General features: G+C 30.4%; 2 protein-coding genes across 5 annotated transcripts; both read left to right on the forward strand.

The window, feature by feature from the left end:
• Nucleotide 1: 1 nt before the first annotated feature.
• Nucleotides 2-8,072, forward strand: LOC130675563 (tyrosine-protein phosphatase non-receptor type 23). Of its 4 annotated transcripts, none has more exons than XM_057481322.1 (7): nucleotides 2-128; nucleotides 398-564; nucleotides 698-900; nucleotides 988-4,721; nucleotides 5,868-7,142; nucleotides 7,241-7,399; nucleotides 7,470-8,072. In XM_057481322.1, exons 2-7 carry the CDS (start codon nucleotides 478-480, stop codon nucleotides 7,592-7,594), a joined length of 5,583 nt encoding a protein of 1,860 aa, XP_057337305.1. In that variant the 5' UTR covers nucleotides 2-128; nucleotides 398-477; the 3' UTR covers nucleotides 7,595-8,072. The 4 variants fall into 4 exon arrangements, with proteins under 4 accessions (XP_057337305.1, XP_057337304.1, XP_057337303.1 ...); XM_057481321.1 differs by lacking the exon at nucleotides 2-128 and adding an exon at nucleotides 153-278; XM_057481320.1 differs by lacking the exon at nucleotides 2-128 and adding an exon at nucleotides 169-295.
• Nucleotides 8,073-8,648: 576 nt separating this feature from the next.
• LOC130675572 (GPI mannosyltransferase 3) lies at nucleotides 8,649-11,204 on the forward strand. Its single transcript, XM_057481339.1, has one exon. It carries the CDS (start codon nucleotides 8,845-8,847, stop codon nucleotides 10,315-10,317), a length of 1,473 nt encoding a protein of 490 aa, XP_057337322.1. The 5' UTR covers nucleotides 8,649-8,844; the 3' UTR covers nucleotides 10,318-11,204.
• Nucleotides 11,205-13,160: the final 1,956 nt, after the last annotated feature.

Consider the following 13,160-nt stretch of genomic DNA (forward strand, 5'->3'; position numbering starts at 1 on the left):
TCAATGGTTAAGAATTTTTTAGAAGTTCAGTGAAAATAACCTTAGAATATTATATATGTATAATATAATTATTAAACAATCAAGTGTTTTTACGTTAATTATTTAGTTTGTAATAAGCTATGTCAATAGTAATTTAAATTAAATTTTTATCAACTTTATTAATCCATTTAAAATATAATACGTGATATAATAAATTTATCTTTCGCCGACTACATAACTTGAAATTATTGCGAGTGGAAAGTGAAGACAGCTTCATGGCATTTATGAGCTCCAGAAAAGTCTGATAAAGTTTGACGTTTGTCATCTCTATCTACTCTGCCTATAAAAATTTATTTTAAATAATTTTATTATTAATTAATATTTACAATTATTATTATTATTATTATTATTATTATAGATCATCTGTAATTTTATTTCATCACTGACTTGATAAATTTTATTATTTAATTGCTTGGCTAAATCTATTATTAAATAAAAATGGAAGCAGTACCAAGGTTACCTATGATATCGTTTCAATTAAAAGTAAGTCCTGAACCTACGGTTTTTGGACCAAAATTAAAACAAGTAAGTACGGTTATATTTTATTGTATTTTTACTTTGTCTACAGAATGATTAATAGTTACTCATATTAATTATACTATAGTCAATTTATTTTATCCATTGCATCATTTATTTACTTAAATTTTTATTATTACAGTATATTCGAGATTTTTATAATGAAGATCCAGAGTCATACACAAATGAAATTCATCAGTTAGAAAATCTTCGAGCTACGGCAGTTCGTCCACCAATAGCAGTAGCAGGCTGTTTATTACTTAAAAGATATTATTGTCAGTTGCATTTTGTACAAAGTCGATTTCCCATGGGAATTGATGAGCCTGCAGCAGTTTCCTTTTCATGGTAATAAAATAAACAAAAACATTTTATAAGTTTATTTACTACCTAATTATTTATTTTTATTAAATATTATTATTTATTTTATTTCAGGCGAGATACATATGCTAATATGGTATTTAGTTTATCAAACATACGTTTTGAAATAATATCAATTTTATACAATATTGGTGCGATACATACACAACTGGGAGCTAGAACAGAACGTACATCAGCTGATGGTATGAAAATGGCATGTTCTCATTTTCAATGCGCTGCTTGGGCATTTGAACACTTGCAAAATAGTTATCCACAACCACCAGGAGTTGATATGGCACCAGAGTTAATGAAATTCATGCATCAGCTGTGCCTTGCTCAAGCTCAAGAGTGCATACTTGAAAAGAGTATGCTAGACAACCGTAAACCAACAATTGTTGCTAAAGTGGCTAAACAAATAGTCGATTATTATGCCTTAGCTTTATGGACATTGGAACCAAGTAATAGTGAAGAAAGTACTATTGCTGATACAGTTGGATCAAAAACATATAAAAATTGGAAAAATTATGTTAAATTTAAACGATCTTATCATATGGCTGTTACTCTATTGTATCAAGGATTAGCCTCGGAAGAGCAACAAAAAATGGGAGAACGTGTGGCATTTTATAACGCTGCATTAACATCTTTAAACAGTGCACGAGCTCTTCATGCTGGCGCTAAAGGATCTACAGGTATTACAGGAGTTGCTGGTGAAAAAGAAGCAATTGAAGAAGCTCTTGTATTTACTAATGACGTAATTGAGGGTAAAAGAAAGGCTGCAAAAAATGAAAATGAATTTATTTATCACGAGGAAGTTCCTGAGAAGGATGCTTTGCCTACGGTAAATGGTGCATCATTAGTCAAAGGTATTTCTTTCAATGTCAATGATCCAGAAGTATCTGGACCGGACATTTTCGTTAGATTAGTTCCCATGAAAGTTCATGAAGCGAGTTCACTTTATTCTGAGGAAAAAGCTAAAAAACTTCGAGCAGTAGGCTCAAAGATTGAAGAAAAAGATCAAGCACTTGAAATGTTTCTTGCATCATTAAAATTACAGCACTTAAGTCTTTGGGATCCTGATCGTACAATAGATGCTGATACTTTGCCATTTCCAGAAGGATTAGCAGAAAGATGTGCAGCATTAAATGCTAAACCAACTGCTATTCAAGATCTTGAAGATATTACAGCAAAATTATCAGCAACATACGGTGATGTTGAGACAATGTTAAAGAATATTGATAAATTACTTACAGAAGAAGATCAAAAGGAAAAATTATACCAGGAAGCAATGGGTAAACGACCTCCATCAATTGTAGCAACAGATTTAACCAGAGAAGCAAAAAAATATGAAGAAGCCCATGCCAAAGCATCAGAAAGTAATCAAGCTCTTCACCGAGCAATGTCACTCCATTTAAATAATCTTCAAAAGCTGTCGCAACCATTAGATCAACTGATGGCAAGTATTCCTTCAATTGATCATAATGTCAAAGGTGGAAGTGAAACAGAAAAACAAAATGTTCGAGAATTAAAGAGGATACTTGGAAAGGTAGAAGAAATGCAAAAACAAAGAAGTGAACTTTATTCAAAATTAAGGGAATCTATATCATCAGATAATCTCACCCGTCTTTTAGTAACGGCAACAGCTGAGTCAGCGCCATTGGACACTCTATTTTCTGAGCAGCTTGAAAAGCATCAATCTTTAATTAATTTAATTGATCAAAATCTTGCTGCTCAAGATAATATACTGACAGCTTTGACGGATGCTTATGCACAAACAGTTGAGACTCGTAAGTCTGTGGAAGAAGTTATGAAAAAACGCGAATCAATGATATCATCATTAATTAGTTCTTATGATGCTTATGAAGATTTGCTAGCTAAGGCATCAAAAGGTTTAGAATTTTATCGTAAATTAGAGATGAATGTTACAAAACTTTTGCAAAGAGTTAAAAGTACATGTAGAGTCCAAGAAGAAGAACGTGAACAAATTCTTGTGAGAAATGGTAAAGCTAGTTCAGTTGAATCTACAGTATCAATTATACCTGAGAAAAAAACAGGCTCGGGAATGAAGTTAAGAGATCACTTAGCAAATAGACTAAAAAATAATCCGACTTATCAAAATCCTTATGGAGATAAACAATCAATTCCTGTTGCTCCAGTACAACCAAACACTCATACTCCTATAAAACCTTATTCCACTGAATCTACTATTGGTTCTGATAGTATTCCTATTCATGCAGTCCCTCCTATGACAACAGATCCAGTACTTCAAGATCCTCAGCAAATGTATCAATACTACGGCTACAATAATTACTATATGAATCAAGGGAATTCTTATATTCCTCAACATTATAATTATACTTCAACAAGTCAAAGTACATCAGTTCAAGGTTTCGCTAAATCAAATACCACAAACAGTGAAAATATGTATCACCAAGCAGGCAATATTACAAATACAGAAGTTGCGAGTAATAGTAATCAATACGCGGGATACAATAATATAAGAAACGATTCAATATCTTTACCACAAAATCAAACTCAATATACTGATCAAGGATATGAAGATGCAAATACATATTCTCAATACTCAGATTATCGTACAAATCAAGTGTACACAATTGGTAATACAGGATATCAAACTGTTCAAGGACAACAGTCAAACTACAATCAACCGTATCAGACTTTGCCACCAAATCAATCACCATCACATGTTTCTGCTGGACAACTTCAGCCAACAAATATAGTTCAAGATTCAAATCCTCAAATTCAAAATTCCAGTACTGGGACCCAGCAGTATGAGTTTCAAAATGTAAACCGTGAAGTTTACGTTAATCCTTATCAACCAACAATTCAGCAACAACAACAAATCCAACCAACAATTTCTGAAAATTTAACTAATTATTCAGTAAGTCATGATACTCCTTCCTTAGCATACTCTTTACCACACACAAGTCTTTCTCAACAGATTTATCCACAAGAGACTTCGAATCTACAGTATCCAGCTGCTCAAAATCTTCAGCAACCATCCGTCCATGCTGCGAATCCAGGTTATAATGTACCAGAACAGTATTTAACTAATCAGGCAACAGGAATCACTTCAAACGATACTTCTTCTTTGCCAGCTACATACTCTGGTACTCCTTCAAATGTTTCCGGTGCAAACCCAATTGACCAACAGTACTATCATACAAATAATAATACTTCAATTCAAACTGCAACTGCTTACGTCCTTCCATCTCAACAGGGTTATATTGAAGGCGGACAACAAAGTGTACCAACTTCCCAAGTCCCAGTGAATCCACCTATTCAAACCTATCCTAACACTTATAGTCAAACTTATTCTATTGACGCTAATGGACATCAGTATCAAATGCCACCAAATTCCATTGCTGCCCAAGGCATTTCTGTCAACTATGCTAATGATCCCGAAATAATTCAAAGTCATGCAAAATCTTCGAATGTTCAGGGATTAATTCAAAATTATCAGTATTCTCTTCAAGGTCATTCAGGTGCTATGCAGTATTCAACATACCCACAAAGTTATACAAATTCATGGGATGGGCAACAGGTTCATACTTCGTCAAGTGATTCTTATCAAGGACATCCTGGATACTCATACAATCCTACTTTAGGTGGATATGAGTACAGTTCTGGTTATCAAAATTCACAAAGTACTCAACAAGTGACTATTTCTAATGAAACATCTCAGTCTAATGATCACACTAATTCACATTATACAAATGCCAATAATGATTCTACAACTAATATTACAACATCGACGCAGTATTCTAATGGGTCTTTTCAGTCTGAAGTTGGTAAGCAAAATTATTATATGACCCTCTATTAGACTGATTAAAAAAAATCGACTATTTTTTTTTTTTTTTAAATCCCGCATTGAAATATCTTCAGAGTACCGACAAAAGACGCCTGTGAAAACCAGAGCTCTTAATTTTAATATTTAGAGGTCACGCATTACAGATTTATATTTTCCATTTAAATAACATGGGAAGAGGTTGAGGCAGCCGTTCGGCACGCGCGTGGCTCGGGCGATCACCAAAGTTAAGTAGCATCGAGCATGGCCACTACTTGGCTGGGTGACCGTTTAGCCACGCGTCGGGTTCGAACGGAAGGTCTCTGACGTTAGGCGCAGGATGAAGATCCAGTGATCGGTAAAATGGGAATTTTATCGATCACTGGAGCTTTCATCCAAGCCGAAACTGTACTGGCTAGTTTTTACTCTGTGGTTTCCCTACGCCACTACACCTCCATTGCACAAGGGAGGTTGTAGGGCATCGCCGTAATGATGCAGTACAGTATAAGCATAAGTCGGGCCACAGCCGCACAATGTAGGCAGAAAGAGAAGTAATAAAGCAGTTGCGATATATAGGCAAAAAGTGTAAAAGGCCGTTACTATGGCTATATACTAGAAAAAAATTAAAATTAAAAAAATTAACATGGGAAGAAATTTTTTTTTTTCAGTATTTTCTAGCTCACAAACCAATCAACGGATTTTTATCTGCGATAAGTATTTTTGTAGAAAATTGGACGCTCTACAAAAAATGTCTCTTATTATTTTTTGATAAATCCATCTTGTTTTCCGCATTGTTTTCTAGTTATTTTGATTTTAATAAGAGACATTTTTTGTAGACCGTTCAATTTTATACAAAAATACTTATCGCAGATAAAATCCGTTGATTGGTTTGTGAGCTAGAAAATACTAAAAAAATTTCTTCCCATGTTATTTAAATGGAAAATATAAATCTGTGATGCGTGACCTCTAAATATTAAAATTAAGAGCTCTGGTTTTCACAGGCGTCTTTTGTCGTTACTCTGAAGATATTTTAATGCGGGATTTAAAAAAAAAAATAGTCGATTTTTTTTAATTAGTCTACCTTTTATACAAAATACTTTTTTTATAAATTGATTTTATAAGATTTAAAAATATAATTATTTATTTTTAGGTTCTACAGCTATGAATAGTCAACCAAACACTAGCTATATTCAAACCTATACCCAATCATCAAACAACAGCAAAACAACAACATCAACAACAAATTCAGATAATAAAAAATCAGATGTTTTATCAACACCAAAGTCTAACTTAGATTTACTCGCAGATTTAGATATTACAATAAATCATGCACCTTTAGTCCCGGAAGTTCATTCAATAGATAAAGAAATAAAATTTGAACCAACTTCTTCAATACATGAGATTAATAAAATCATCGAGAAAAAAGAAGAAGACGCAATGAGTTTATCACAAATTGATGACAAACTCGAGAACCTTCAGATTGTCTGGGATACTTGGTATAATGATGTACAACCAAAAAAAGATCCTCTAGGTGATGCAATAATCCTTCAAAAGTTCATCAATGACATTGAAAAATATGAAAAGTTTGTGGATAGTCTAACAGTGAAAACTTTGAGTGGTTCAACAAATCTTGACATTAAATGGAAAGAGGTACAGGATTTTGAAGAACGTGAATTAAAAAAACAAACGACTAATGTGGCTCAGGCACATTCAAACGAAAATAGAACGAGTGATTGGATACCATATGACTCAACACGAGTAATAATTACAACAGCAGATCGTTCATCAGATTATATTAATGCTTCCCATGTAAAAGACTTGACTCAATGGACTCCAACGTTTATTGTTACTCAAGCACCCATACCCCAAAGTTTTGAAGCTTTTTGGTCAATGATTTGGGAACAAGGAAGTGAAGTAATTGCTTGTCTGTGTTCTGATACTCAGCTTAATGACATTTACTGGCCTACAAATAAAGAAACAAACTTGACTATAGGTAGATTTACATTATCTTTAAAAAATTCAATGAATAACACAACGCACGTTCAGAGAGTTATTGGAATAACTCATTCAGAGTATAAAATTGAAAGAGTTGTAGTTCATATGCAGTATCTCACGTGGCCTGCTGCAGGATTACCAAGCAGTCCTAGACCTCTGCTATCATTCGCTACAGATATTATGTCTGAACAAGCATTGAGACACTGTCCAAAACCAATAGTCGTCCATTGTCTTGTTGGTGGACCTCTCAGTGGTCTTTTTGTTCTTGCGGCCGCAACTGTATGTCATGTACGTGCCGGTAACGGTGTCGTTGATGTGCCTCTTGTTTTTTCAACACTCGTCAAGTACCGCAGGTGCTTGATTAGCAAAGAATTTCTTTTATTTGGCTATCGAATGGTCTTGTATCATGCCCAGGATACACTTATGAAACGTAAATAAATTTTTACTTAATATCTATATTGTAATTATATTTATTTAATAATAAATAACATATATATTTAATTGATATTGATGTTCTATATATTTCAGGTGGAATTTTGTCATCAACAAAATCAACTTTTGATGGATTTGATAATGGAAAGGGTAACAAAGGAAGATTAGTTAAAAAAAATCAACATGCTCATCCTTCTGATGATTTTCTTCATAATTTAGGAGTTGGTATGAAGCATGGACTTGTACGACAACAAGGTTATTATTAATTATGTTACGATAATATTAAAAAAGTTATTGTTTAATTAATTAATAATATATTTTACAGTTAAAGATGACAAGGTAGGCCAATCAGCAAGCCAAATAACTGTAGATCCTGAGGAAAAGACTGATAGAGCTCAACCGGTAGACCCTTTAAGTCAGCTAGATCCTCTGTGGTCGATTCGAAAATAATTTTACGAATCAAAGTTATTGAATGATAAAATTTTTTAAAATGATACACAATTATTACATTTTTATCAATGATTTTATAACGAAGCATTTAAAGCATTCTAAATTTGATTAGCAAGCTTATAAAAAAAAGTGAGTGTGAATATAGCAGACATCGGATAAATTTTAAATGATTAATTATTAATAAATAGAGTAAATAATTAATAAAATAATATTTTTAAAAAACGTGCATTTAAAAAGTTTTGAAATTAATGTGCATTTTTTACAAATATTTTTTGAATTATTTATTATTTTAAATTTGTCTGATGTCTGCTCCATTTACATTCGTAAAAAAAAACTTTATGACGACAAAACAACATTTAATTGATTGTTATATATACTCATGCTCGTGATAAATATTTGTACAGATACTAAAATAGTTACATGTAAGGGACATTATTATATTAACATAAAATGTTAATTTCTTAATTGAATAATATACCAGTGTAAAAAAATTTAATTCTTTAATTTTATTTCTATTTATTCATAATAATTTTTTTTTTTCATTCACAAGATAATAAGGTTTAAATTTAAAATTTAACAATTATTTGATAGTTTAATGCATTTTTATAAACTTATTTATATATCATTAATATGCACATACAGGACAATTAATAATATAGGGATTTTTTTTAACAAATTAATTACAAAAAAAAAAAAAAATAAATAAAAATATGCACATGTAGAAAATTAAAAAAACTACAGGTGAAATTTTTTCAAATATTTTTTTTTTATAATTTATCGTTTTGACAAAAATCTAAAAATTATTAGACGTCGACTAACTTCATTATCATTATTTATATTAATTGTTATAAATTAATAAATTTTAGATTTAATTTTTAAAGAACTTAAAAATACCCGCTAATAATTGTTGCCACAATTACGAAAATATTATTTTGGCGGGAATAAATGTTGGCAACATTAGTCAATTCAATAATCTTCAGTCCAGTCCAGTGGTATTATCATTGGACTTGTAAACAAAGGATTATAACCTTCAGTGTATTCATAAAAGCTATTGTTAAAAGTTAAAATGTGATCGAATTTCCAAGAAGGATTTTAGGATTAAATAAAATAAAATTTAATCACCTAGCAACTGAGCCAGTGATGAATATTAGCTCAGTTAGAAACTTTAGTTCAATCGAGACTGTCCTGGCGAACGGATCTGTCAAGACTACTGAATTAAAAATTAATTATCAACTACTGAATTATTAAAGATGCAGTTAAATTTTGGAAGATCGATTGAACTTTCTGTTCTGGGTTTTTTCATTTTTATAAAATTACTTTCTATTCATTTTGTGAGAACTTTTTACGTCGCTGACGAATACTGGCAATCTTTGGAAGTTGCTCATCATAAAGTATTTGGATATGGTTATCTCACGTGGGAATGGGACTACAAGATTCGCAGCTACATATATCCATTCATCATCTCCAACATCTACAAAGTGCTTGCCATCATGAAATTGGATTATCCGTCAATGATAATCTATTCACCTAGAGTATTTCAAGCTATTTTGAGTGGATATGCTGAATACCGATTTTACTTATGGCATAAGAATGATGCTACATTGTTATACCTATTCATGAATCCATTCTGGGTTTATTGTGCTTCCAGGACACTTACCAATACTATGGAAACTTGTTTGACGATGATAACTTTATCAGTATTCCCGTGGGACAATAAACGGAAATATGGATCACGGTATCTCTGGCTAGTTGGATTTATGTGTTTCATCAGACCTACAGCAGCTATTATGTGGGCTCCTTTGTGCTTGTATCATATCTACACCAGCAAGAAGACCATCTTACAGCTTATAAGAGACTATGTATTTATCGGATTGTGTATTTTTACCATTGCAACTGCAATAGACAGCTACTATTATGGAGAATTTGTGATAACACCGTGGGAATTTTTCAAAATTAATGTCTTGACCGACGTCGCCAGTCACTATGGAGTGGAACCCAGTTATTGGTATTTATTTAATGCATTGCCAGTCTTTTTACTCGTTAAAGTATATATTTTACCTATTTCGATATACCAAATTATTAAGACTCAAAAGATAAATTCAAAGCCAGTAATAACTCTAGGAATTGTCTCATGGACAATCACAATATATTCAATGTTACCGCATAAAGAGCACCGTTTTATTTTACCATTGTTACCATTGCTAATCTACATATGCACATGTTTCGAATATCCAAAGAATACCAGCGTAACAATTAAGAAAGTTATTAATGTAATTATGTACCTCATCAATTTAAGTGTGCTAATTTATATTGCTATGATTCATCAATATGGATCGTTACAAATTATGAGTTATTTGGGAGATCAAATAAGTAACAGTACATCAAATGTCGACGTGATGTTTTTAACGCCTTGTCATTCAACGCCATTCTACAGTCATGTTCATGAGAACATTCCAATGGAATTTTTAACTTGTGAGCCGAATTTGAATAATCAAGAAAATTATCAAGACCAAGCTGATATATTCTTCAGTAACCCCATGGATTGGATAGACAATCGTTATTCAAACTCGACGCTACCTAAATTATTGGTAATGTATGATAATCTCGTTCCTAAAATTGGAAAATTTTTGGATGATAATTACCATCTTGTCGTTGAATTATTTGATTCGTACCATCCTTCACCTAATCGTGGTAAATTTCTTTCTTTGTATAAACTAAAATGAAAAAATTACAGTCGATTCTATAAATGACGATACTTTTTAAATTGTTAATTTTTAATTTCATAAACATACAAATCAATTTAAAAATATTTTGTACAAACTCGAGTAAAAACAATTTCAAATGCTTGCAAAAATAGACATTTTTTTTTTTTCCAGTTATTAATTTTTCAATATTTTGTATCAACTCGTAACATGAACCATCAATTTTTTGTAACAAATAAATATCATTCTTTAATTATTTTACAAGTTCATAAATATTTTCCTAATAAATAAACGTAAAAATTCTGTTATTTAAAAGAAAACTGTTTTTTTTTTTTGTAAATAAGAGATATTTTTATAAGACTAAATAAAATTTCTTAATCAAATAATATTTTTGAAAATTTGTTTTATAATTCAATTAATTACCTTATATCATTATTTAAATATAGAAATTAAATTAGAATTAATAGTAATTTATTACATTTAATAATAATAAAAAAAATAAAAAATAGTAAAAGAGAAGTAGAAAGCACATGGTAATAACGTAGAAATTTTCCAGTGACTACAACTTAATTTTAGACAAATGGTAATTTCAGAATAAATAAATCTCGATTATAAAGCTTATAATTTAATATAAAATACTGTAAAAAAAATTTCTTGACAAACGATTTCTCATTTTAATTTTAATACCAATAGCATATTCATTTTAATAATAAAAGAAAAATTTTCAGGATAATACTTGCATTTAAAATCGAACAAAGAATACAAAACAAGCTTAAAGTGTTTATTTTTCACATGAATAAATGTCATAAAAACATATTTCAAGTAAATAAGATATTGTAAACTTATATAAGTGACAAATGAATTAGAAATTTAAAAATAAAACTGTACATTATTTTTTTTTTTTTTTTTTACAAGACTAAATTTGTGTTCAATAATTATATGAAACAAAAAAAAAAGAAAAAAAATATTTCAAATAATGTTTGCTACAAAAAAAAAAAATTACAGGGTAGAAGTACCGTTTGTGGTCACTGCTCCGTTTTTGGACATTGAATACTTTGCTTTAATTAATGAAAAAGTATAAAATGAAATTTCCATTTTAATAGTGGGATAAAAATATCTTTGAACATATTTTTAAAAATAAATTATGTCATTGTGGCCGAAAACGGTACCTCTACCCTAATCTATGTTTATAATTTAGTATTAAATAAATATTTTAATAACTTTTTCCCGCAACAAAAAAACCATTGTTAATCAGAATTGAATTATGATATTTTTATTTATATAATGAACGATGAATAAATTAGTCAATGTAAATATGCATTTTATCATTTATAATATATTTTAAGTTTCCTGAAATCATTAATTACATTTATAATAATAGAACTCGAAGAATTTTGTGGTAAGTAAAGAAAGCTTACAATGGTTGAATGTTTAGTAAATTATATAAATAAGCAATTAAAAGAAAATGAAGAATAATAATCATCAGAAGTAATTAAAATTAATCTGCTTATTATTTGTAGTGCAAATACAACTAGCAGGTGGTACAGATAATAGATTATATCATTAGAATTGTGTTTGTTTGTTCGTTTGTTTGAATGACCAAGTACGTGGTGCCACAGATAACTTTTTCTTGGTATTCTGATACTTGACAAAGATATAATAAATATGAATGGGTACTTATTTTCACACGTATTACAAATGTAATTATTTACGTTTATTTGAATAATAGAGTATTAAGAATAGCTCAAAGTAAAGACATAAATAATAAAGCATTAAAATATTTTGAGAAAATATATAATTTATAAATATTTTTCCGAGAAATAAATGTGATTAAAGAATTAAAACTGACAATTTTCAAGTTTTTATAAATACACGGAGAAAAATGCAAGTCAAAATTAAATAATAATTACAATCACAATGAAAAATTTGCTATCTCGAATAAAAAATTACGATGATTTGTAGAAAATTAGTTTTTTATTTCAATTATTACTATCTAGATTGTAATTTTCACTTATCATATTAATTACAATACAGCTTCGTTAAGTTTTCGCTTGGAAAAAATCAATATTTAATTATTCATATGAAAATATTTCAATGTTACAAAAAGGAGAAATTGTTTTTAGAATTATTAAAAGTTAGTATGTTAGTCGCAATTTTTGTTTTGTAGATGAATCCCTAGCGGTCCTGATTGACCGTGATATTAGGGTGAATTACGGTGAATCACGGTAAATCACGCTAATAGGGTGAAATTACGGTGATTCACGTCTATTCACGATGAATCACGGTGATGTTCTACAATCGAACTATGAAAATTTACCGTGATTCACGGTGAATTTTTGTAAAATTCTGCTGCCCTATCGAGGTTTCATAATGTATTGCCTTTTTTTTTATATATAATCACAGTGATTTTCGCGGGATCACCGTGATCTACGACATCGCGGTGAGATCTCGCGTCGATTCACTGTGACTGACCGCAATATCACCGTGATTCAGGACCACCAGGGATATTACATCTCCAATGTAATTCCACGTAGGTTACTGTACATTTTAGAATGTCGGTAAGACAAATTGCTACTCCGGGAGATAAAATTACTTATATAATACAACATTTTATGATAAGTCTGATAGTTTCGCCGGAAAAGTGAAAAGATCTCCAATTTTACTTCGAGATCTAATAACTTTCGAACAGATGGATTTATCAAAAAATGATAAGAGACCTTTTTTGTAGAGCGTTCAATTTCCTACAAAAATATCTATTAGTAAATGCGATCCATTGATTTGTTCACGAGTTAAAAATACTCAAAGTTAAAAAAAAAAAATTTCCCGTGTTATTTAAATGGGAAGTCGATTTTTTTGATGAGCTA

This window comes from Microplitis mediator, chromosome 10 (genome assembly GCF_029852145.1).
Source record: "Microplitis mediator isolate UGA2020A chromosome 10, iyMicMedi2.1, whole genome shotgun sequence".
NCBI classification, from domain to species: Eukaryota; Metazoa; Arthropoda; class Insecta; order Hymenoptera; family Braconidae; genus Microplitis; species Microplitis mediator.